Source organism: Colossoma macropomum, unplaced genomic scaffold, assembly GCF_904425465.1.
Source record: "Colossoma macropomum unplaced genomic scaffold, Colossoma_macropomum, whole genome shotgun sequence".
In the NCBI taxonomy this organism is placed as follows: domain Eukaryota; kingdom Metazoa; phylum Chordata; class Actinopteri; order Characiformes; family Serrasalmidae; genus Colossoma; species Colossoma macropomum.
In genome coordinates, this window is record NW_023494790.1 from 761843 (window position 1) to 789342 (window position 27500).

The 27500-nt window shown below is 38.9% G+C and overlaps 1 protein-coding gene and 1 pseudogene across 2 annotated transcripts in view; both read right to left on the reverse strand.

Moving 5' to 3' along the window:
• Positions 1-12206, reverse strand: part of LOC118808980 (short/branched chain specific acyl-CoA dehydrogenase, mitochondrial-like) — a 38130-nt gene extending 25924 nt beyond the window's left edge. For both annotated transcript variants that reach the window (XM_036571862.1, XM_036571861.1), the window contains exon 1: positions 11969-12206. In XM_036571862.1, coding sequence (XP_036427755.1) covers positions 11969-12001 — 33 coding nt within the window. In that variant the 5' untranslated portion in view covers positions 12002-12206. The remainder of the gene's footprint in view (positions 1-11968) is intronic.
• A 2838-nt stretch (positions 12207-15044) lies between these two features.
• LOC118808924 overlaps positions 15045-27500 on the reverse strand; it is a 16550-nt pseudogene continuing 4094 nt past the window's right edge.

The window sequence follows — 27500 nt, forward strand, 5'->3', positions numbered from 1 at the left end:
AAAGAAGACAATTGGTTTGACCAAGAGAGCCAAAATATGCGAAAAGAACTTAGAAAACTATCAAATCAGAAACATAGAGATCCAAATAATGCACACATACGCCTTCTTTACTGTGAAACACTAAAACAATATAAACGTACACTCAGAACAAAAAAAGCTCAATACACCTACAAGCAACTGATACTAATTGAGGAGTCAATCAGACCAAACCAATTTTGGAATCACTGGAACAACCTGAAAAAGAAAGACTATGAACAACTGGCAATTCAAAATGAAGACATATGGACAAGTCATTTCCAAACACTCTTCAAGAAGATAGAAATTAACCCAAACTCTGAACAAAATGACATAAAAAGAAAACTTGACAAACTAGAATTGACTATTAAAAATAACCAAAACCCTTTAGACTCCTCAATTACTGAGCAAGAGCTTAATGATAAAATTAAAAGACTAAAACCGAATAAAGCCTGTGGGCCTGATGGCATCCTAAATGAGATGCTAAAACATACAACTTCTAAATTTCAGTTAGCTATTCTAAAATTATTTAATCTGGTTCTGAGTGTAGGTTACTTCCCTGAAATCTGGAATCATGGACTAATAACCCCAATCTTTAAAAGTGGAGATAAATTCGACCCTAATAATTACCGAGGCATCTATGTGAACAGTAATCTGGGGAAGTTACTGTGCAGCATTTTAAATTCTAGATTTCTAAACTTCCTTATGGAGCACAGTGTCTTGAGTAGAAGTCAAATTGGATTTTTACCAAATTACTGCACCACCGATCATATTTACACCCTACACACCCTAATTGATAAATACATCGTCCAAAATAAAACCAAAATTTTTGCATGTTTTATTGATTTCAAAAAGGCTTTTGATTCTATTTGACACCAAGGATTATTCTATAAACTTATACAAAGTGGTGTAGGGGGTAAAACATATGATCTAATTAAATCAATGTATACAGGAAATAAATGTGGCATAAAAATTGGCAATAACAAAAATAACAAACTCCATCTCCCAGGAGCGCGGAGTGAGACAGGGCTGCTGTTTAAGCCCAAAACAATTTAATATTTGCATTAATGAATTGGCGAAGATATTAGAGGAGCCCACAGCTCCCGGTCTCACTCTGCATGACTCAGAGATTAAATTCCTGCTCTATGCAGATGACCTGGTTCTGCTGTCCCCCACAGAGCAGGGCCTACAGCAGAACCTGGACCTGCTGGAGCAGTACTGCCAGACCTGGGCCTGGCAGTAAACCTGAAAAAGACAAATATAATGATATTTCAGAAGAGATCCAGATCTCAGGGAAAACAACACACATTTAGGTTAGGCACAAACCAAATAAGTCACTCCTCAAACTATAATTATTTAGGCATCAAAATCAGTTCTTCAGGTAATTTTCATCAAGCAGTGAATGAACTGAGAGAAAAAGCTCACAGGGCTTTCTTTGCCATAAAACGACAATTTTTTGTAGAAATTCCAATCAGACTTAAAATATTTGAGTCAGTAATTGAACAAATTGCCCTTTATGGCAGTGAAGTGTGGGGTCCACTAACTAATCAACAATTCGACAAATGGGACAAACATCCAATTGAGACTCTGCATGCAGAATTTTGCAAAAACATTTTAAAAGTACACAGAAACACCACCAACAATGCATGCAGAGCAGAATTAGGTCAATACCCATTCATTATAGAAATACAAAAAAGGGCAATCAATTGGATGCACCTGAAAAATAGCGACCCCCCTCATATCATTATAAAACTCAGCTGGTCCTGAACTACACACTAACACTCACTAAAACACACTCACACACACTAACACACACTAACACTCAACAGACTCAGGACCAGAAAAACACAACCAATCTGATCAGAATCAACCAAATTACAGAACATCTGAGAGAAAAATACAGAGACTATTGGGAAACTCAAACAAAATCACAAAGTAAAATGCAGTGTTATCTGGCCCTAAAAAGACAGTACACTGTGGCAGAGTACCTGAGCACAGTGACTGATCTGAGACTGAGGACCACCCTGACGAGGTACAGACTCAGTCAGCACAGTCTGGCTGTCGAGACCGGCAGGCACAGGAGATCCTGGCTGCCTCAGGAAAAAAGAACATGCCAGCAATGTGAACAGAATAAAACAGAGACAGAGCTGCACTTCCTGACTGAGCGCCCGAAATTCACTGAGATCCGCAAAGAGTTCTTTACAAAAATCAACAACAAACATCCCACATTTAACAGCCTCTCTAACACAGAGACACCGCCGTATCTGTTAGGGAGCACAGAGAGAGCTGCACACTCACAGCTCAATACACCCTGACCTGCCACTGTGAGAGGGACAGTGAGTGACCATGTCTCACCACACACACACACACACACACACACACATTTACACGCACACACGAATACACATTTGTTTTTCATGTATTGATTATTGTTTTATTTTTATTGTATCCTGTCTTTTTAAAATTACAGCTCTACAACTTAGCAATTTTGCAATGTTTAACATGTTAAGATGAAAGTAATTCCTAGAATCTAATGTTCACCTTAAATCATTGATTTCTGTTTATAAATCAGAAAGAGAGAGAGAGAGTGAGACAGAAAGAGAGAGACAGAAAGAGAGAGAGAGAGAGAGAGAGAGAGAGAGAGAGAGACAGAAAGAGAAAGAAGAATGCACATGTTTCACCCATGTAAATGTCATAACTGACATCTCAGTAAATCATTAATCATAAAACCACTTTACAAATAAGAGTAAGATAATTTCACCAACATGAGTTGACAAGGGACAACGGGCGCATAGGGAGATTTTTGTATTTTAAAACCATAACTTTTATTTAACAATTTAGATACCCAAACAGAGCAAGTTAAATTAGTGCAACATTCCAGGCATTAACAAAACACCATGTATATGATTCAGCTCCAAGGGCTAGCGAGGATCAGCTCCCCTTCCTCTACACTACACAGAATATCACTGTGGCACCATTCCAGCTCAAACACCTCGATATTGTTCATGGCTCTGTAAAAACCAAACTCAAAGAGAAGTCTTGATTTTACAAGAGCCATGAACAACGGTAGAACCTCCTGACCAGACCTGTTTTCCATTCTATTCCTCCTAGAGTTGTAAATCGCCAGTTTTGCCTGACCCACTATAAAATTAAGCAGTTGCCACTTAAAATGTTCTTTTCGACTGTAACCAGCTCCAAAAATGAAAGCACAAGAGTTAAAAACCTCCCCACACTTCAGAAATAAACAGTCGAGTGTGTTAAACAGGGGTACAAGCCTGGGACATTCTAAAAAACAGTGGAAGATTGTTTCCCTGAGTCCACAAAATACACACTGATCACTCACATCTTGATTAATTACAGAGACAAAAGCATTGACTGCTAAAATCCCATGTAAGATTCTCCATTGGAGATCACCAGACCTTTTTGTTAGTGGTGGCTTGTACAACACCCTCCAGACAGGCCGCTTGTCCATCCCTACACCCAGCTTGGCTCTCCACACTGTGTCAAGCCTGTCACTCAGCACTGCTTTATTCAACACTTTAACACAACATTTATATAAGACCTGACCTGACACAGTGTGGAGATTCAAATTCTGTAGGCCAGAGAGGTCCATCAAAGGGCCCGATACATTGTCCAAGTCTGGTGAGTGTGTAGTCCTTGGGAACATGTCTCCCCTGTTAGGCACTGCACTCCCATCTCCAAAGTCCTGCAGTAAAGACAGTTCCTCCATTGAGAGCTTGCCCTTCCACAAGTCAATGAAGGCCTTGGTATGACGCAAGGATTTTTGCCCTAACAGAGAGGCAACTGCCTGGACGTCACCCAAGCCTGGTCCTGACACGTCTACCAAGTTTTGTAGTGTTACTGTCCCTGAAGCACAGAGCATCCGAGTGTGGCCCGGTACAGCACTGCTGGACACGTCCAGCCGAGCTCCTTTAATTAAGGGCTCTTCCAGCAGCCAGTAAAGTGAGGTGTTTTTTTCCAGTCTATAGGTCTTAAAAAGTCCCCATATTTTAAAAAGTCCACGATAAAAAAGGGGTAATCCACCAAGGTTCAGTTGTTTATGGTCCATTAAAAACAGAGCAGTATCCAATCCCAGTCCATCAACTTTGCGTAGGATGGTGCAGGCCACCTCTCTCCACACTATGTCAGCAGGGCCTGTCAGGAGTTTTTGAAGGGACTGCAGACGGAAAGTTGCTAGCCTGCTTGCGAGGTGCACCAGGCCTTGTCCTCCTTCTGCCATGGGAAGGAAAAGCACGCCTTGTGGGACCCAGTGAAGTCTGTCCCAGAAGAAGTCCACCAGGATCGCTTGCAGTCGAGACAGTAGACCAACAGGAGGATCCACACACGATAGTTTGTGCCACAGCACCGATGCAACCAGGTTGTTTATTACAAGCACCCTCCCCCTAAAAGACATCTGTCCATGGATCCATTTCCACTTTGCTAGCTGGCCTTTCATTTTCTCCACTACACCATCCCAGTTTTTCTGTAGTGCAGTTTCATCCCCAAGAAATACCCCAAGGTACTTTATCCCCTCTATTTTCCAACCCAGGCCAGCAGGTAATGCAGGTAACCCCCCTGTCCACTGCCCCACTGCAAGAGCCTCACTCTTAGCCCAGTTCACCCTCGCAGCTGAAATAGCTCCAAAATCCTGGACAATAGAAGCAAGTTCATCAATGTCCGCCTGCCCTTTTATCATTACCACAATATCATCAGCATAAGCTGATAGCTGTTGATGATTGTGGCCTCCTGTCCTAACACAACACACTCAATTTTGAAGCGGAGCTTGTTTAGCAATGGTTCAATGGCAAGGGAGTATAGCATACCGGACAAGGCACAGCCCTGACGTATACCCTGACAAGCCTTAAAAGGAGCACTCAGCCCACCATTAATTTTCAGCACACTTTCAATGTCCTGGTACAGTACTCTTATCATACTAATAAAAGTTGGACCAAAACCCAACGTCATAAGAGTCTGCCATAAATGCTGATGCTCCACTCGATCAAACGCTTTTTCTTGGTCAATAGAAATGAGACCAAAGTCAAGCCTCAGAGTTCTGGAAACCTCTAAAACATCCCTAAGTAAACAATATATTATCTCTGATGGACCTGCCAGGCACACAGTAGGTCTGGTCGCGATGGATTTCCTGCCCCATCACTCCCTCAGTCTGTTAGCCAAGGCTTTGGAGAAAATTTTGAGGTCTGTGCACAGGAGACTCACCGGTCGCCAGTTCCTAATATCCTGTAAGTCGCCCTTTTTAGGTAACAGGGTGATCACCGCCCTCCTGCAGCTCAAGGGCAGGAGGCCATCTCTTTTCAAATCTCTGTGGGCTCTGTTAGCTCCTGCCCATCCTCAGAGTGCAGAGAGTGAATAAAGCGGCTTTGACCATTTCTCCTTTCCAGACTGAAAAAAACTTGGATGGGGCATCCATCTGCATCAGACTCTGAAATCGCGAGCGGACCAGAGCCCCCTGTGCCCTGACACCCAAGAGATCATTAAGAGCAGAGGTTTTCGACTTCAGAACTCGAATGTGGCTCTGGTCTCCGGTGGAGTCCACCAGTCCGTGTAACTCTAAAATCTCACGTTCCAGCTCTTTAATGGACTGAGTAATGTGCCTAGAGACATTGAAGGTGTACTGCTGGCAAAGCTGCTTAATTACAACCTTTCCATAATCCCACCATTCTCGCAGGTCATGAAAATGTTGTTTCTGCAATCTAAAATTATTCCAAAAAACAGTGAAAACTTGTTTAAAATTCATGTCACACAGCAAGGAGGTGTTAAAATGCCAATAGGCACTCTTGGATTTAAGATTTGCAATAAAAATGGAGCATAAGACCAAACTATGATCAGAAAAACCGACAGGCACAATCACACACCCTTTAAAAACATTAAGCTGTGTTTGAAGCAATAAAAGCAATCCAGTCTAGCCAAAGACATGAAACTGTCTCTCACATGGGCCCATGTATATTGTCTGATGGACAATATATCACACAAGCCATGAGCCTTCAGTGACTCATGAAGAGCGCGCTGAGATGCGACATGAGGTTCAGTGTAGTTCCTATCCACGGCATCATTCTCAGTGCAGTTAAAGTCACCCCCCATAAACAGATAGTCATCAGGGCTGTAGTTCTGCAGAGCTGTATTAACAGTGTTAAGAAAGGCCACCCTGTCTACTCCAGACGTAGGAGCATAAATGTTAACAATAGTGAACTTAAAACGCTCAAACTGAGCTTGCACAACCATACACCTCCCTTCCACCACCTGCTCAACTTCAAAAAAGAGATCGGCAGAAAGCGTCTTGGAAACAGGACTGCCACCCCACCTCTGGTTGAGCTCATGTGACTGAAGGAGACCTCCCCTTCCCATTCTTTCCTCCAATCAACCTCATTAGCCCTGTCACTATGTGTCTCTTGAACAAGTGTGATGTCAATACCTTTCTGTTTAATTAGCTCAAACAGCAGGGCTCTTTTCCGGATGTCCCGAGCCCCGTTTAGGTTTAAAGAGCCCACCCTTATCCCACTCATAGAAGGAAAAAGAAGGCACAACAGGAGCAGTAACGGGCCGAGAAGCAGAGAGAGACTATGATGTTTCAAAACCATCATTGTCGTTTTGAAGCTCTAACTTTAATTTCAGCACGATTTTCTTTAGCCTGTAAATTTCCTGTGCAGTAAATTTGTCTTCACCATCTCCTCTCATGAAAGCCTGAACAGAGTCTATGAACAGTTTACGGTCAGGAAAGTATTCTTCAACCACAATGCCTTTCATGTTTTTGGTCTTATGAAGAAAAGACCGTATCTTATCGAAGGTGTATGCACTCTTCCTGCTCCTCTGACTTTTAGCATCTGGCTGATCACTGTCAGAGTCATCCAGTGTGGCAGAGCTGGAGCCAGTATTCTCTCTGTGCTTCTCGCTCCTGCCTTCCCTTTCCTGTCACTCGCTATAGCCCGCTTCATTTTCCTTTTTCCAGACAGTGCTCTGAAAATGGCCTCCTCAGCCACAGTATCCGTCTCCATGCCCTCCCCTTCCAAAATTAAATGAACACTCTCCTCAGCTTCAGCAGTAGCCTCGTTTAGAGACCCAAAGCTCCCCTGCCCAACATTCTGTCCACTACTCTCAGGATCCCCAGGACCAGACTCAGCTGCTTCACCCCCCTCCCCAGCCTGAGTCTGAGTACCCGAGGCAACAGTTTCCTCCACATCCTCAGCTCTGGTACCTGTCTCACTGCCCCCTGCTGCACTCATCACCTGGCCACCACCAGCAGGTGCAGAGGCTGAGGCCTGTGTGGTGCCTTCATCACCCGCCCTAAAGGGACATGAACGCCTCAAGTGCCCCACTTGTCCGCACCCAAAACATTTCATTGTGTCAGAGGTTGCAAACACTTCATATTCAAAATCACTGATTTTAAACTTAAAGGCTACATTCAGCTCATCAATCCCGTTCTTTAAAATCATGAAGATCTGCCGTCTGAAGCAGACCACATGCTTCAGTAAGGGAGATTTACAGCCCAATGGAATCTTCCTCATTTGGGACACAAACTGACCAAAGCGAGCTAACTCTGCAGTTAGCAGCTCATCTTTAATGAAGGGTGGGACGTTGGACAGTGTGATCTTCTTAGCAGGTTGTACGAGGGGCACTACAGGCGTGAACTTTCCTTGGATCACCACGCCATTCAGGACCATGGTGTTAGCTTTCGTTTTGTATTTTTATATATTTGTAATATATTTCAAAAACATTTCAGTTTTCATGCCAAAATACATTCCAAATACTAAAATGTATTTCAGAATATTTTGTCATATTAACCAAACATATTTTAAAATGCATTTATTTTAAAATATTTGGGGAAATATTACACACAGAAATGTGCCAGACAAAAATAAATGTATGTAAATGTGTTCAGCAAACTCATTTGAAAATATGTGGAAACAGCCAAAATGTAATGCGCGTCACTGTCTGATACCTTCTGAAATAAATTTGTATCCTAGTGTCTTAATTTTAAATATTAGTAATAAAACCTGTAACATGACAAAAGCGAGTGTTGTAGGTATTGATACTCTGTGAAAACGCAGTTATGATTTGATATCTTGTTTATTTGGCATATAGTGTGTGTGAGAGTCTTACTGCATACGGTTAAGGCAGTCCCCTCAGCTCATAAATATTTAGTTATATCTGTAAAATTTGTTAAAACTACATTCAGTTGAAAAACAATAAATTAGTGACAAACATACTACAACTTTTAGTTTGGTAAAATATGCCTTGACTAAATTTTAATTATTTCCTTTCTAGAAATAAATTGCTACTGTGTCACGTCCATTTGACCACAGAATGCTGCTAAAAGTTGTAGTGCACTTACGAATGGTTTATCAGGAAAATTCTAGTGAATGTATATTGAATATTCTAGTAGGACTGCAAAATGTGTCACAGTTAAAATGTACTGCCAGAAATTAAAATGCCCACGGTGCAGCTTTGCGTAACATGCTCCTAAAACTCCCTATATATCTTGCATGTTTTCCAAACCAAAGGTTTATGAGATGTGCCTAAGTATGCTTAAGGTGATTGCAGATCTGTAGATCTACAAGAATTGGTCAAGAAATGCATTCAAACCTGCAAAACTTTGTAAGGCAAGAGACCAAAGTCCTTAATTCAAAACCATTTGTGTTGGCTATAAGCATATTTGGCTCGTAAAACACAATATTTAAATTAATACAAGCATTGCAGTCAGTGCAGTGAAATGTAATAAGCATTTCTTGTTTTTAAAAGTAGCTGAGATATTGTGAGCTGGTTAGAGCAGCAAGGTTCAGTTCCCAAATTCTCCTCAATGTCCTAAGCCACGACATGGATTGGTTCAAATCCAACAACCAGCACTCCTGACTGAAATGAAAGCCTGATGAATAAAACCGATAAGTGGATGAAAAGTCCACAAGGGTTTAGAAACCCCATGCGGGTTTAGAAATGTTTGGAAATTTGTATTCATCCTAATATTTATGCTTTTCTTAACAAATACATTTTTCTCAAGTGCCTAAAACATTAAAACAATACTGTATGTTTGTTGTTCAGTCTTAGAAATGGGCCACAAGTGTGTGTGATAGAATAGAATAATACATCTCTAAGTCATATGGATGTGACACAGTAACAATTTACTTCTAAAAAAAATTATTAAAAATTTAACCAAACAAAAGGCTGTAATGTGTTTGTCAGGCGTGTCTCTGTACAACCGCGGTAAAGTTGGTTTTATGTTCGAGATTCGACACACGTTCGCACTTCCGACGTTAGTAGAGTTAAGAGGCCCATGACGAACTTTTCTCTTCCATATTCCTTCTCCACAGAACACAGAACACGAGCTCCTGACTGTTCTATTCCTCTTTTCTGTAATTGCTTTTTAAAAGAAATTGTCGACACATTACAACAAACCGAACCGTGCATTAAGCGGATCTTCGCGTACAAAAGTAAGGGACCGTCGTCAAAGTGCGCGTCCTCATGTACAAGTCTTGTTCTGAACGTCAAAATCTCAATAGCGTCTATGCTGTAGGGCCAACTGAACCCCAAGCAACTAAGACCTTCCTGTAATTGTAACTCACTACAGCAGCAGAATTTAAATACACTGTTGTGTTGAATTATGATGAATATTCTAAATTCACAAGATTTTCTTATATTTATATTTTTTATATCCAAACATGTAATTTGAATTCTGCTTGCTGTAGTTAGTTACAATAATAGGGGACTCTTCAATGCATTTGATTTAACAAACATGGGCGCTTCGGTAAAGAAGCTATTGAATTTTCTGTTTATAAAATATTAATCATACTTCCACCCATCACTCATTTCAAATTTTGCTTGCTGTAGTTAGTTGCTATAATAGGGAACTCTTCAGTGCAGTTGACAAATTTTTGCCCTTCAATTAAGAAGGCACTAAATTTTTGTGCGTACAATATTAATTATATTTTAACCCAACAGTTAACTTGCTGTAGTAAGCTGCACACACAGGGCACTCTTTAATGCATTTGGATTACAGTTTTCACCCCTACATTTATCTTTTATATGTTTAATTATTAAAACATTAATCAATATTATCCTCAACGCTTTCTTCAAATTCCAGTTCCTATAGTAGGTTGTAGTAAAATGGCACTCTTTGATGAATTTGCTTTTATAATTTTGGCTCCTACTGTAAAGAAGCTATTGAATTTTTGGTCTATACAATATAAATTAAAATTCACTAGAACACTTCATTTGAGTTCTGTTTGCTGTAGTAAACTGTGTTAATGACAAGCTCTATAATGCATTTGGCTCACCATTTTGGTCTCTACAGAAAAAAAAAATCTATTGATTTATTATTATTTTTTTTATTTGTGTAGAATATTAATTTTAAATCAAGGCCCCCAGAGTAAAGAAACCAATGATAATTGTGTGACAAATGTTTTAAACTTTAATACAATTCAAATTCTACTTGTAGTCAGTTGCAATAATAGGGCACACATTAATGCATTTCGTCATAAAAATTTTAGGTCTTGTAGTAAAGGGCCTATTGATTGTTTAATGTTTAAAACATTAACTAAAACTGGGGTTTATTGACTTGCTGTAGTTAGTTGGAAGGATAGAACAGACTTTAATGCGTTTCATTTTACAAGTTTTTTTTTATTTTGTGAGTTTAGAACATTAATCATAATTCAACACAACAGCGAATTTAAATTCTGCTGCTGTAGTAAGTTACAATTACAGGAAGGTCTTAGTTGCTTGGGGTTCAGTTGGCCCTAAAGTATAGACGCTATTGAGATTTTGACGTTCAGAACAAGACTTGTACATGAGGACGCGCACTTTGACGACGGTCCCTTACTTTTGTACGCGAAAATCCGCTTAATGCACGGTTCAGTTTGTTGTAATGTGTCGACAATTTCTTTTAAAAAGCAATTACAGAAAAAGGGGAATAGTGCAGTCAGGAGCTCGTGTTCTGTGTTCTGTGGAGAAGGAATATGGAAGAGAAAGGTTCGTCATGGGCCTCTTAACTCTACTAACGTCGGAAGTGCGAACGTGTGTCGAATCTCGAACATAAAACCAACTTTACCGCGGTCTTAAAATGATGGTTCCTCAATGGTTTTTAGTGAAGAAAATGGTTCTATATCGAGCCATGAACACTCAAAGGGCCTTTTGCATGATTAAAGGGTTCTTTGTGTTACCGGTCCCAGGTAACACATCCCTTAATCAAAGAGAACGGACACAGACGTTACGGTCACTTCCTCAGTTTTATACACACCAGCCGCCCTCTTAGTAAGGAGCGCCCCGTGCTGGTCTAGAGCCGTGAACTGAGTTAGTACCCTATTACTTAAGCTGATCTGTTTTTAAAAGACATGAAGTTTATTAAGAAACCCAAACCAAAGAAAAGAATGAAATAAGAGGACACACAAAAAGTTGCCTCATTGTTTTTAAAATCCAGTATGAGGAACAACATTGTATAGGCGTGTTAATGCATCTTTATTAAGATTTCAAACCCCCTTACATTTGCATAGTGAAAGTGTTCTTCAGAATGTGCTGTAGATGGTTTTGTATGGAACCTTTTCTGAAAATCGTTCTGTATTGCACCAGAAGGGTTCCGTTATCGTTACGATGTCAAGTTTGACACAATAGACGAACCCCTTTTCTATATAAAACGCTTTTCAAATAGGTTCTATATAGAACCATCTACAGCACGTTCTCCATCAATCTGAAGAACGATGCAACATTTAACATTTAAATGAAGAGTTCTTTGAGCGTTCATGGTTCTATATAGAACCATTTTCTTTACTAAAGAACCCTTGAAGAACCACATTTTTAAGTGTGTAGTTAACCACGCTGGCGACGTGGCTAATATTTCCACAAACATCGCCACTACCTTCTTTCAGACTGGACAGACGTCCAATAGCGGTCAGCAGTAATGTAATAATAAATGTGCTGTTTAAAACGAGTAAAAATGTGCAGGTTTATTCACCTTTCCGAAAATCCTGGTGAAGAACGCCGCCATAACGGATTTGTTTACTTACAAACTCTGCAAGTTTGTTCCTGCGGGCTGGACCAGCTCCAGGCGGGTCAGTCTTATACTGATCATCGGACGGTTGTATTCACTGGATGGTTGACTAGTAAATACGATTTCAGTCCGTTCGGGGGCTTGGCGGAAGATCCGCCCACCACAGACAGAAAGCATGGAGGCTGGTAAGATACTCATCCTGTTTTCTCTGTTATGTAAAAACAGAGTAGTTTGTGCTGCTTTCACTTTCACAGGTCCCTCCACAGGTCAGTGTGGGAGGCTCAGGCCTGGCTGTGGTTGTGGTTTCATGGTTAATGGATCAGCGATTACAACACAGCACACTCAGATACAATGGCTCCTCTCTCTTTTATGTTTATTTTTTAAACCTGCCCCCATCACCCCATGGAGGATAGCACTTGTTATTAATGATACATATTTCATTAACAGTGCTGGGGGTAACGCGGTACAAAGTAACGCATTACAATAATATGATAACTTTTTTCTGTATCGAAGTAATACAACGCATTACAGTCAAATATTTTGTAAGCACATTACAGGTATTAACTTTATTATAAACTGTCACTTGCGTTACTTAGGTTATTCTAATAAAATATTATTTTTAATACACAATATGTAAAGCATTTCTCAAGCAGTTTTCTGCCAATTCTGCATGCACTAACGCCACCGCGGACTGCACGGCTCGTAATGTGACCGCAAATGTGAGGAGCGATGCACAAGCGCAGTTTGGCAACAATGGCAGAGATTGCGAGTTGATGTTTCCACAAACAGAGATGTTCTAGTTAATTTTAATTTGTTTCACTCCTGTACCGAAGGAGAGAGTGCCCCCAAAACCGAACAAGATAATCTGCATCTCCACCAGGAAAAGCGAAATAATTTCTTGTAAAATATGGAAGGCAAATCAGGCCAAAAAAGAAATTAGAATTAAAACAATAAAATGTAAATGCAAACTTCTTTTTCTGCCATTTCTTTTTCCAAACATCTGCGCAAATATCCTGCCAAAACTGAAAATGAAATAAAATACCTACATTTGCAATTTCATTTTTCACATGAGCATGAGTCATTTGTGACAAGAATAAAAATGAATGTAAAACAGCTATTTGTCATTTCATTTTAGTCATTATTCTGGTATGTCATGGCCAAATCTAAAATGGAAAAGCAAATAGAGAAAAGAAAATCAAAGCTTCACTTTGGCTTTTCTTCTCGAAATGCAGAATATGTGTCAAAACTAAAATCAAAATGTAATGTTTACGTTCTTATTTCTTTTTCATAGCAATCGGCTGCATATCTGACAAAATGAAAATGAAAATGCAAAATGAATAAATCAATAGCAAAGTGACAGTTTTCGGCGTGGACGCGCTTTAAGTGTCAGAATGAAAAAGCAAATGCATACGAACATCGGCGCCACCTGCTGGAGATTTACTTTTCATTTCCCACTTTGCTTTTTCGTTTTCAAACAGACCAACATACAAATATATGTTAATTACCACTAGGCAGGGCTACGGGGTAGATTTTGAGACATCCTCAGACCTCCGAGTCAGAACGGCATCATTGCTAAAGGTGAACAACTTCGACCAGGCTTGCATTTGGTCTGATACCTTTTCTCTGAGGCCGTTTGTTCTGACGTTCAGTTTCACCAGATCTGAGACATGACGGTGGTTTTTCTTGAGACTCGAAGTTGTTTACCTTTAGCAATGATGCCGTTCTAACTCTGAGGTCTGATATCCTAAAATGTACCCCATAGCTCCGCCTAGTGCTAATTAACATATATTTGCACGTTGGTCAGTTTGAAAACGAAAAAGCAAAGTGGGAAATGAAAAGTAAATCTCCAGCAGGTGGCGCCAATGTTCGTTTGCATTTGCCTTTTCATTCTGACACTTAAAGCACATCTACGCTGAAAACTGAATCACAAACTGTCACTTTGCTGTTGATTTATCCATTTTGCATTTTCATTTTGTCAGATATGCAGCCGATTGCTATGTAAAAGAAATGATTGACATGAATGACATTTGCCAGCTTCTTGTTCAAATGTTTCTGTTCCACCTTAAATGGTGCCTAAGCAGTACACAGCAAATTCTGCCTTTTGGAATAAACTTCCTGTGAGTTCAAATCAACTCATTTTGAGTGTATATGTGTGACCATCGAATACACTCTAGGGCAGAGTTAAAGTAACTCTTCTGGGAGTTGATCTTTTAACTCTTTTCAGGAGTTAAAACTGAACTCTTGTGGGAGTTAAAACACTTATCCCATCTAAAGTAAAATACAACTCTCAATTTGAATTAAATTTCAACAAGAACTACTTCACAGAGTTAACAAATTAATGCTTAAGTGTTTTACTTATTGATTTAATATTGAAAACACAAACGTTTATGTGAAAATGACTACAAAAGACACCATTACTGATTAATATTATTTTTTTATTTAACAAATCCATACAGTCGTGTTTAACAATCTATGCTGCATGGATAACTGTGTAACAAGATATATTTTGAATTTCTTCACTAGCAGAGTAAAGATGTAACAGCAGACATTTGCATTTAAAAGAAATTGTGTGGTCAAATGTGAATGGCACTTAAAAGAAGAAAATAAACAGTACTATAAAAATAATGCCAATGCCACATCACCACAGTCTTGTGGAAATCTTGACACGCCTGCTTAAAATACGTGTCTTGTTGATTAATGTGATGTGGCAGCAGAATACAGACGCTCGCGGATGTAAGAAGAATGACAAGTTTAATATAATTAGGCAAACAAAGCAAAAGGGCAGAGCAAAAACGAGGTCACAAAAACAGGCAAGGAAGTCAAAAACACAGGTCAGTCCAAACAGGCAAAGGCACAAAAGGGGTAAAGCAAAAGGCAGAGTCGAAAATACAAAATGGTGGTCAATAAATGGAAAAACAGGCAAGAATATACAAACGCTCAGAAGATCACAAGGATACAATATTTCGCACTTAGTCTATCTGAAGCCCGGGCTTTAAAGTAAACTAACTAGTCATGTGAGCAGAAACACAGGTGACACCAGTTAGTATTCTGGAGATGCAGAGCGCTGATTGGTGCGCGAGCGGGAGTCAGAAGTCACGTGAGTCCCCACTGTATTGTGGGAAATGCAGTCCATGTCTGAGTCCGAGTCGGAGGGAAGTTGCTCCGTCATGTGATCTCCCAAAGGAGTCTGGGAGATGAAGTCCGGTTCTTTGCTAGAGGCTGTTGAATGTGTGACAATTAACATTTCCTCTACAGGGAACATAATAAAATTATGTTACATATTTATGTACAGACATTTATCTGTGCATCTTTATAACTTTTCATTTTTGCTGAATTCATATTATTAGAAAACAAACAATGCACCAAAATTTGCCATGACTTTTATACAGGTCACATTTTACGCTCTGCACTTGAACTATTGTTATACAATGTGTTAAATTCAGTTAAAAAAATAAATAAAAACTTTTCACATAGAAAATGAAGTTTATCCAGGGGTGCCATCATAGAAATAAGGGTGTTTGCAACACAACCATGTTCAATGTACAAACATCTAACAAGACAAACTATTACAAAACTATAATGCATGACTGTGTATTAACATGAGCTTGTCTTTAAACCTAAATACTCATGAACATAACCAATCACATCAACAAACCATCTTGTTTCAACACTCACTGTGGATGTGATCAGTTCCATTTTCCATGTAGTCGCACTTCATAGATCTACAATTACAGATTGTCTGTTTCTCTGAATACCTTGTTATCCTCCTTTTCCTTGTTCTTCAATGATCAAGACCACCAGAGAGCAGGTATTTGGGTGGCAGATCACTGTCAACACTGCAGTGACCCTGACATGGTGATGGTGTGTGTGTTGTGCTGATATGAGTGGATCAGACACAGCAGTGCTGATCAGTTGGACAATACAAGTAGAAGTAAACAATGTCGACAAATTAAATAATCCAACTCTCCTACACAACATAAAAATGTGAATCACACCCATAGGACATTTGGGCATCAAACAATTTGAAATGTCTTAATCTATCCCTTTCTAGAACCAGTAGCTTTCTAGGAATGCTTTCACTTACTTGGAAAGCACGGAAATGATCATGGAATCAAGTTTCATGCTCAACCAAAACCAAAACAAATGTACCATCATGCAAAATGATAAGCGATTATTTTGCTAAACACCGTTGTGTTTATCAGTGCCTGTGCAAACGAAGAGGCCAACACGATATTCAACTCCACAATTTACCCAATTTGTGAGGTTGACAGTGGCCTGTGAATCCATGTGAAGATATGAAGATATATCTTCTTTATATTTGAGTGTTTCAAGTAAACTTTGTTTGACTGGACCAGACTCAATGATAAGCTACTGCAAACTGGTGTTTCTTTGCAAGTGATATGGTCAAGTTCTTGTAGTTCTTCACATAATCTTTGAGAAATTTGTATTTGGCTTCGAATCTCATAGTCCAGACATGAATGAGTGATTCAGTTTTTTGAATGCACCTCAGATAGTGGACCATAAAATGATGTTTTGGAATAAAGTTGTTTGATGGGTACAGTTCTTTGAAGAGCTGGTGATGTTTAATAATAAAGTGCTTTAAATATACAGTCATCCCTTTGCTGATGGAGTATGAGAACACAGTGTTTATAATGTTCAGCAGCAAGAACAACAAACGCCAGTGCAAATCATCCTCTGTTACCAGGTCACCAACTATCAAAGGAATGTTTGTGATCAAACACAGTGTTTGTGGTGAATTTAACCCTATTCCATGTTCTCCAGATTCAAGATTAATATTTGTTGGCTTATTTTTTCTTTTCCAGATAGCCATAATTAAAAGCATATATCCTATTTAACAAGGCTTCTTTAGAGATGAAATGTTTGATCAAATATTCAAATAGCAGTTTCTAAGGATGAAGTAAAGGCAGCCAACTTTATGTATACCTTTTTTTGAACCTAGAGGATTTGCACACTCAAACTCATCATAGTACAACTGGATTTGGAGAGCAAACATATTACTCAAAAACAAAGGATGATTTTTGAAGTAGCTTTCATCACAGAAGTCCTCATATTCGTCAGACTGAGTACATGTTTGCATCATATCACTTTCATTCTTGAACATGAACTGGAGTGTTTCCAGTACAGGAATATATGAATAATAATAATAATAATAATAATAACAACTAGAATTTGCTCATAGGTTCCAGTTCTGCTATTTTGCCTGGTATCATACCTTACTCCAAGATGCAGTTTAACTGGCTTTACTATATTCCATTTTTCCCTGAAATATTTTTTTACATTTGCTAATAGAATTCAAATGGCTACTTTTAAATAACATTTCTATGACTGGTCTTCAAGGATTGTCAGCTGGGAGCAAGTTCAATACTTGGTCCTGAATATTTGCCTGCATATCCCCCACAAATTCCTCTAAATTCTGAACTGTAGAAAGAACTACAGTATTTGGTATGCCACTTCCTAAAAGTTTGGCTAAAATGGAGGCACACATACAGTGGTGTGAAAAAGTGTTTGCCCCTTTCCTGATTTCTTATTCTTTTGCATGTTTGTCACACTTAAATGTTTCAGATCACCAAACAAATTTAAATATTAGACAAAGATAGATAACACAAGTAAACACAAAATGCAGTTTATAAATGAAGTTCTTTATTAAGGGAAAAAGAAATCCAAACTTACAGGGCCCTGTGTGAAAAAGGCCCTAAGCCTAATAACTGGTTGGGCCACCCTTAGCAGCAACAACTGCAATCAAGCATTTGTGATAACTGGCAATGAGTCTTTTACAGTGCTGTGGAGCAATTTTGGCCCACTGATCTTTGCAGAATTGTTGTAATTCAGCTACATTGGAGGGTTTCCAAGCATTAACCGCATTTTTAAGGTCATGCCACAGCATCTCAATCGGATTCAGGTCAGGACTTTGACTAGGCCACTCCGAAGTCTTAATTTTGTTTTTCTTAAGCCATTCAGAGGTGGACTTGCTGGTGTGCTTTGGATCATTGTCCTGCTGCAGAACTCAAGTGGCCTTCAGCTTTAGGTCACAAACAGATGGCCGGACATTCTCCTTCAGGATTTTTTGGTAGACAGCAGAATTCATGGTTCCATTTACCATGGCAAGTCTTCCAGGTCCTGAAGCAGCAAAATAGCCCCAGACCATCACACTACCACCACCATATTTTACTGTTGGTATGATGTTCCTTTTCTGAAATGCTATGTTACTTCTATGCCATATGTAATGGGACATACACCTTCCAAAAAGTTCAACTTTTGTCTCGTCAGTCCACAAAGTATTCTCCCAAAAGTCTTGGGGATCATCAAGATGTTTTCTGGTAAAACTGAGACAAGCCTTTATGTTTTTTTTGCTCAGCAGTGGTTTTTGTCTTGGAACTCTGCCATGCAGGCTATTTTTGCCCAGTCTCTTTCTTATGGTGGAGTCATGAACACTGACCTTAACTGAGGCAAGAGAGGCCTGCAGTTCTTTGGGTGTTGTTGTGGGGTCTTTTGTGACCTCTTGGATGAGTCGTCGTTGCGCTCTTGGGGTAATTTTGGTCGGCCGGCCACTCCTGGGAGGGTTCACCACTGTTCCATGTTTCCACCATTTGTGGATAATGGCTCTCACTGTGGTTTGCTGGAGTCCCAAAGATTTAGAAATGGCTTTATAACCTTTTCCAGACTGATAGATCTAAATTACTTTGTTTCTCATTTGTTCCTGAATTTCTTTGGATCGCAGCATGATGTCTAGCTTTCGAGGATCTTTTGGTCTACTTCACTTTGTCAGGCAGGTCCTTTTTATGTGATTTCTTGATTGAGAACAGGTGTGGCAGTAATCAGGCAATCACTTTTTCACACAGGGCCCTGTAGGTTTGGATTTCTTTTTCCCTTAATAATAAAGAACTTCATTTATAAACTGCAGTTGGTGTTTACTTGTGTTATCTTTGTCTAATATTTAAATTTGTTTGGTGATCTGAAACATTTAAGTGTGACAAACATGCAAAAGAATAAGAAATCAGGAAGGGGGCAAACACTTTTTCACACCACTGTATCTTTGCTGTGAGTTGCTGAAGGGTCCGCTTCAATATTTTGGCATTGGTTTGTGCTGTAAGGGGCCAAGCTTAGAAGAGGTCTCATGAGACAAACACATATTGAGAATTGCAAGCAACATCCTAATTGACTACATTTTAGTCTCAACTTTTTTCCCAGGATACATTCCATGCGTTAATTTGAGGTGCCTGAACATAAGTAAGGCTGTATTAAAGGATGAGGCACAAAGGAAACATGTAAACATTTTTACTGTAGAAACTAATTACTGCTTATTCAACAGCTTTGCTCTCAACTCTCAAACATTTGGAGTTTCCTGTGTTGTGCCTATATCAATATTGTACACAGTAGTCTGCAAAAATGTGTACAGACTGGACAAAGCATTGTCATATTTCACACTGAAAATGAAGTAGGACTTGAACAACTCATCAACTGCGTCTAAGGATGTACATGACTGACATGGAAGAAGCTTTCTATCCAAGACTATGTAGAAGCTAGAAAACTGTGCTTTTGAAGTCCCTGTGGCCCAAAGATATGGCTGGGAGTTTCCTTCAATGTTCATGAGGTGATCCTCCAGGCTGTGGCAAGACTGAAACACAAAGATTATAAAAGATGACAAAAAAGCATCTCCAAATAAGCCATTAGTTCAAATGTGTTGCATGCATATGTTTTAATGAAAGACATTGTAATACTACCTGGCTAATCAGCAGTGTCAGATTCTTCATTCAGGACTTTTCCAGAAACCTGGAAGGAGTCTCTGCTCCAAACATCAACAAGAAGTCTTGCAAAATCTAATAAAAAAGCCAGGGCTACTATTACAATCATTTAAATTAAATCAAGTATGTTTCCCAAATGTTTTTACATAAATATTGGCTACCAGTCCCTTTGTGTCCAGGAAACAAGGAAACATTTGAAGTATGTCTGCAGACTGCTCTGGGTCATGGAGCATCTTTTGACAATAGTGGAATGTTTCTTTCATCTTCTGGTAGAGTAAGTCATGGTTGGTAGTGTGGCGTAGAAGAGACATGGCCCCCAGACACTCATCTCCTGTTTGCTGCCCATCTATGGAACCAAATGTCCTTGATAATGTGGGACCTCCTTTTCACTCTGTTAGGGGATGTAGATGGAGTTTTGGATTGCTGTTGCACAGTCTTGACACGCCACTCAAGAAAGCCTTTGTTGCTCTAAATGTCATAAAAATGTTCTTGAAAACAAAAGTATTTTTGGATGGAGTGCAGACAATATCAAGTTTTTGATGGATCTAACAGATGGTGCTTATAAACAAAAGACCAACAAAATCAAACTGCCATCATGATTTCACACCATGGCTACAATGCAAACATACATATCCCTTTTTTGAGTAGGCGTCCTTCAAAGACGGGAAGAGTGACACAATCCCAAGAACAAGAAACTCCTTTTTTTGCTTTACTTAGGGCTCTCCTGTAAACCTATTGTTTGTAATAATATTTTTGCTTCATTTTCAAGTGAGAATTTCACATCATTAATACCATCAAGCCTCTTACCTTTCCTTTTCATGCATGCGAGCTACAGTGATGTTCACCATTAAATGCCTGGTGGAATCTTTCAAACTCCCAGTTTCTTCATACTCTTTGAGGACAAGTCATCTGCTGACTTAGAAGCAAAAATCTGCTCCACTGTCTAAATACAAATGATATAAAATACAAAAACAATTAACAAGAAAAAACACGACTTTTTAACCAAAACAACTACTGCAATCCATTTGTCACACAGATCATCAATTACAATGTGTTTTCAGTTCTTTAATCCCCAGTTTCTTAAGCTTGGTTTTGAAATCAGTCCAACGAAAGAACAGTATAAAACTATGTAAGTAAATGACATTTCTTGCAGGGGTGCTGACCGTGACAGGTTGAATCTTTTCACATCCAGTATCACTTATGTCACTGCTTAAGGTTGGACTGCTTGAGAGAATGTATCTGTTAGGCTACGTTTACACAGCAGATAAAAGTAGCCCAAATCCGATCTTTTTCCTCAAATGTGACACGTGTCATCTGTGTGGCTGTGTGAACAGCAAAAAAACGCATTGAATCTTACATTTTCAATTCCAATTTGAGACGCTTTCATATGTGGTACTGAAATCTGACACGTATCCGATCTGCGGCAATGCGACTCAATGCGTCTGAACAGCTGGATCGGAATTCATGCGACTTTTACGTCAGTACAACTCGACATTCGTCATAATTTCGCGCTGCTGAGACTGATAAACATTTAGTCTGATGTTTCTGTACTAAAACATTAGTACCCTTTTTACGGCGAACTCGAACACACTGTGGGTGATGAGTCCAGCTGTCAGTCATTGGAACTTTATAATCGCTCCTGTGATGCTGCGAAGACGAAACTGAAAGCTGCGGGAGCGACTGGCGTTCATGAGTGTTTACCCTTGGATGAGCCGCCACGTGAAGCATTGTTCTTTTGCGCATGCGGATCGGTTTAGGAGCTGATCTGTTCAGACTGATGTCGCATACAGATCACATTTAAAAGATAATGTGAACAGCCAAACAAAAAAATCGGATTTGGTGAGAAAATCAGATTTGGGTCACTTTTACCTGCTGTGTAAATGTAGCCTCGGGAAAGAAGGCCATTCACTGTTTTGTTGCATGACAGCAAAATCTGAGGATCACAAACAACATCAGGATACAGAGCACAAAGATCAAAACATTTTCATTTGAATCCATCACCTCAGCTGGGGATTTCACTGGTTCCTCCAAACGTCTGGAAGGCTTGCTTATAATCATTCAAAAGACATGGTGTCCCATCACTGATTTACACTGTCAACAGTCTGCTACTGTGTACAGAGCCTGGAAGGGGATATGTGTAAAAATAAATATTCATTTGATCAAACAATTTGCAATTTATGCTCATGTTTTCTTTAATTTGAGGGAACACTTTTTTAATTTGTGCTCACATTTTCTTTAATTTAAGGGAATGATTTGTAATTCATGCTCACGTTTTGTTTAATTTGAGGGAACAATTTGTAATCACATTTTCTATCATTAGTTAACAGTTTCCTAACACTGTCTCGCAGGTTTTGATGTGCTTAAATATGTGTGATTGCTCCCTCAAATTTAAGAAAACGCGAGAATGAATTGCAATTCGTTCACTCAAAATAATATTTATTTTTTACCCACGGCCCCTCCCGGGCTCTCTAATTGTGTACTATTAATCATTAAAAAGTTTTTGGATTTCTGATAAATGTGCTGGATGCTATAACATTCTCATGGGGTAAACTGTGATCACTTCAACACTATACATTTGGTAACTATGTAACTATGTTAGTTTAAACTGTGTTTGTGGAAAATCTTAAGTGCTTTTCCTAAATCTATAGTACTGATACTATGAGATAAAATTAACCTCAATAGTATAAATGTTTATGAACATTTTAAATGTTGTACCTGCCTACCACAAGGTGAGAGTGTCACATATTCTGTCAGGTTGGTGCCAGCAGCCGTGTTCTTCAATGATTCTGCTAGGATGTCTGAAATGCACATGGTACAGAAGGGTTAAAACACAAATTTTTATATCAATTAATTAATTAATTCCTATTTGCTAGCTCAGAATATGAAACAAACAATACGTTTACTTTAGGGTTGAGGTATAAATCTCTTAAAGCACCTACATAATAAAACATAAATATGCCCAGCTATAGGCTCTTTTCTTGCATCTCCACCAGGAAAAGTAGAACAGTTTCTTGTAAAATGTCTCTCAGCATTCGACTTTTTATGAGGCTTAAGTCGCTTCTCATTCACCAGCTTCTTGTTCACAATTTCCTGTTCCTGTTGCCAGAATGTAACTGTTGCACCATTTAAGGTGAAACAGGAAAATTTGAACAAGAAGCTGGTGAATGAGAAGCTGACTTCAGCTTTGCGACTTTTTATTGTTTGACCATTTTTGTCGTTTCTGATTAAATAAGCCCATTCGTCTCCAAATTATTGATGTTTATCCTAAATCCTTCTCTTCTTTGCCACTTCATCAGCTACTAGCTAGGTGAGACTGTTGTCTGTGTTGCTGTGTGACCTGCAGTCTGTGTGCCAACAGACTGCTGGTCACACAGAAGTCTGTGTGCCAACAGCATTAAATGTTGGTGAATTAGCCATATAGGCCAGCATTTAAGACCATTTATTGTTGTGTTAGAATGATCAGCAGAGCTTTATTTTACTGCAAAGGAGGATTATTTAATTTTCACCTAAAATCATATTCTGCTATGGAGCCGCAATAGGGCAGAAGAAGAGCCGCACTTTGCTGACCCCTTATTTAGACAAATACTGAATAAGATACCAATCACAGGCGAATGTGTACCACCATCACACCGAAAAACATTTAAAGGTTATTTGATTAATTCAGTTCTTGTCTGTTCACTCCACATGCTTGAAATATAGGTTTTGTTTTGTTGGACCACTGAAAAAGCTTTCATTGGACTATACTTTATTTCTTAAATACATATGGATTTTTTCAGAGAAAATAGTAACACCAACTAAAGTGAAAATCATTTTTGCAGGGATGGGTCTCTGGTGTAAGCGGGTGAAGATTAGTGGCGGTGCAATGTTGGGAAAGACCCCGGTAAGCTTTCAAAGTCTCCCGGCTAAAGTTTCACCTTCCTGGGGTTATATATCTGGAACGAAAGTAGCTACTTGGACATGGGTAGGCTCGTCGGAAAGGGCAGGGCCTGTTCTAGTGGGGTGTAAAGTTAGGGACCTTAGAACAAAAGCATGGCCAAGATCTGAGGCTCAAAGTTGGGTAATAGTGAAAAGTCTGTGACGTCAAAAAGCAGTGAGCTGTCAAAATGCTAACAAGTGGGCTAGTAGAGGGGGGTTGCCCCTCCCACTGACCATGCTTGATCCTGATGTGTGTGCCCGCATAGGAGCCATTCAGCCTGGAAGTTTTGACATTTGGAGCTCTGTATCTCCAGTTCCCAGGGGCTAGAAGGTCGAGGCTGGTCTCATACAAAAGGGGAGAAGCTCTATGAGGCTGTAAAATTTGGTCCTTGCTTTGATTCAGACAGGTGAGTAGCACTGGCGCAAAGCTCCGGTTCTCATCTCTGAGAAATTTGGTCTGTATCTTGGAACTGGTACCAGGTTGACAACGAGCACCTTCGAATTTGGAAGTGGATCAAAGAGACCTTTCCAACAGTATATGGTGTGTGGAGTTGTGACGTTTCTCCGCTGAGGACCAGGAGGTGCTGTGTTGGGAGCCTATTTTTTGGATCTCTGGTTCCGGTGGAGCTATCGCCATGGTTCAAAAGAAATTTGTTCCTGCCTGGGGAAGGTAGTATTCAGTTTAAGTTTGGTCCAGCCTGGGTGTTCGGTTCGATAAATTATTAAACTGGGAAGTTCGGAACAGCCGGTTCCCCCAGTTCCAGAGCTTATAACTCAGGTTCCGGGTGGAGCTCGTCCCAGCTCTTTCGAACAATATCAGGCCCATGGGGATAGGAGGTTTCATCATGGAGAAATAAGGATTTAAATTTGGTGGAAAGATTCTGCTCTGGGGGTGAAAAAAACCTGTTCACCAGAGACTAAGACCCAGTTTACCCTGGTGGCTGTTTTGGATTGAAATGGTGTCAAAAGAAAACTTTAACTGAGAGAGGGACTTGGAAAAAGTTTTAATGGTCTCCTAGCAGCTATCAGGTTCAGAGTTAAAGTTTTACAGTCTCCCAGTGGTCATCAGTTTCAGCGATAAAGTTTTTATGGTCTCCCACTGGCTATCAGGAGCTGTGCTATGAGGTTAGGGATCTTAGAATGAAGATCTTAGGGATCTTAGAATGAAAGCACAGCTAAGATCTAAGGCTCCAAATTCAGGTAAAAATGAAAAGTCTGAGGTCCTGCAGCTTCAAAAGGGTGCGAGCTCTAAAATGCTAAAGAGTGGATTAGTATGGGGATGCTAGCCCCTCCCACTGACAGGGTTTGGTCCTGATGCACATGCCCGCAGCAGAACTATTCAGCCTGGAAGTTGAATTTTCTAAACATTCCATTTGGGAATGTTGAGCAGATTCAAATTTTCTGAGCATTTCATTTTGGAACGTTGAGTAGATTAGAATTTCCTGAACATTCCATTTTGAAATGTTGAGTAGATTTGATTTTTCTGAACAGTGAGTAGATTTGATTTTTCTGAACACTACATTTTAGAATGTTGTGGAAAAGTGAATTTTCTAAACATTGCATTTTAGAATGTTGTGGGAAATAGAATTTTATTAAAAAAATAAAATTAGAATTTTCTGAACATTTCATTTTGGAATGTTGAGTAGATTCAAATTTTCTGAATATTCTATTTTAAAATGTTGTGGAAAATCAAATTTTCGGAACATTTCATTTTGGAATGTTGTGGAATATTGAGTTTTTGAGACAATATTGAAACATTCCATTATAGAACGTTGAGTAGATTCAAATCTTCTGAACATTCCAATTTAGAATCTTGATCAGAATTGAATTTTCTGAGCATTCCAATTTAGAAGAATGTTGAGGAGATTTGAATTTTCTAAAGATAGCTAATTAGCTTTAAATATTCTGAACATTCCATTTTGGAATTTTGGCAAGATTCGAAGATTTTAGAATGTTGAAGAAAATGTAATATTCTGAACATTCCATTTTACAACATTATGAAAAATTTAATTTTCTGAACAATCCATTATAGAATGTTGAGGGGATTCAAATTTTCTGGACATTTAATTGTAGAATGTTTAGTAGATTATAATTTTCTGAACATTCCAATTTAGAATGTTGAGGAGATTTGAATTTTCTGAACACTCCATTTTAGAATTTTGAATACATTCAAAATATCTGAAAAATGTACAGTGTCAACTTTGCAGTCAAGCAGAGAGATGATCCACTCCTGAATCCAGCGGGTCATTGTTACTGAGGTCCAGCCCATTAAGGAAGGAGTTTGCTGAATTTAGAGCTGATGCCAAATTTTCAAAAAAGACTCTACCCTAAAATTAAAGATAGCTAATCTGCAAAGACAGAGAAGGCAGGAAAATTACAACAGATCTCAAATTATACAACAAAAAGGATTTTTGAATGTTGTAATAAACAATATCATGTTTTTAGACAACACATAGACAGTCTACAAAGACAGAAGGCAGGGAAAATACAACAGATCTCGAAATATACTGCAGAAACAATTGCTGAATGTTCTAGTAAAGAATATCATGTTTTTAGACAACACACCACAAATTAACTATATATACACACATATATATATGTGTGTGTGTGTGTGTGTGTGTGTGTGTGTGTGTGTGTTGTGACAATTTTGATTACTGAAAGTTTTCTATGAATGGAATTGAATTGTAGTGGGAATGTAAAGACAGAGAAAACAGTAGGACAGCTATATGATACAACACCTTGTTAAAAAGAGTGCTGCACATGCTGGGGAGGTTAAGTGAATATTGATCAGCAGTATTAATCTATCTAAATATCAGAGATTTACCAGCCTTTATAATTTCAGATTTAATTAGCAGAAGACCCACCTCAGTATCTCCAGTTTACAGTGTCAACTCTTCAGGCAAGCAGAGAAATGTTCCTGAATCCAGTGGGTCATTGTTACTGAGGTCCAGCTCTTTAAGCAAGGAGTTTTCACACAACACGCTACAAATTGACTTATATATAATATGTATGTATGTATGTATGTATGTATGTATATAAATAATATATATATATATATACACACACACACACACACACACATGTATTGTGACTTACTTCATTACTGAAAGTGGCTTATGAATGAAATTGAACTGTTGTGGGAATGTGAAGAAAAAGTAATGTAAAGACAGAGAAAACAGTAAGACAACTGTGTGATTCAACACCATGATAAAAACACTGCTGCACATCCTGGGGTGGCAAGGTGAATATGCATCAGTAGTATTAATCTCTCTAAATATCAGAGCTTTACCAGCTTTTATAATCTCAGATCTAATTTGCAGAAGAGCCCCCTGAGTATCTTCAGTTCACAGTGTCAATTTATAAGTTAAGCAGAGAGATTGCTCCATGTTTGAATCCAGTGGGTCATTGTTACTGAGGTCCAGTATGTTAAGGAAGGAGTTTGTTGATTGCAGAGCTGATCTCAAATTTTCACAAGAATTTACCCTAAAATTAAAGATAGCTAGTCTGTAAAGATAGAGAAGGCAGGGAAATTACAACAGATCTCAAATCATACTGCAAAAATGATTTTTAAATTTAGTACTGGAATATGTTTTTAGACAATACATGACAAATTAAGTTCAAATATATTTTGTGACAATCTCAATTAATTAAATCATATTATGAATGAAAATGATTGTAGTGACCAATGTAAAGAAATGTAAAGGCAGAGAAAACAGTAGGAATGCTATGTGATTCAACACCTTACTAAAAAGACTCCTGCACATCCTGGAGAGGCTAAGTGAATATTGATTAGTAGTATCAATCTTTCTAAATATCAG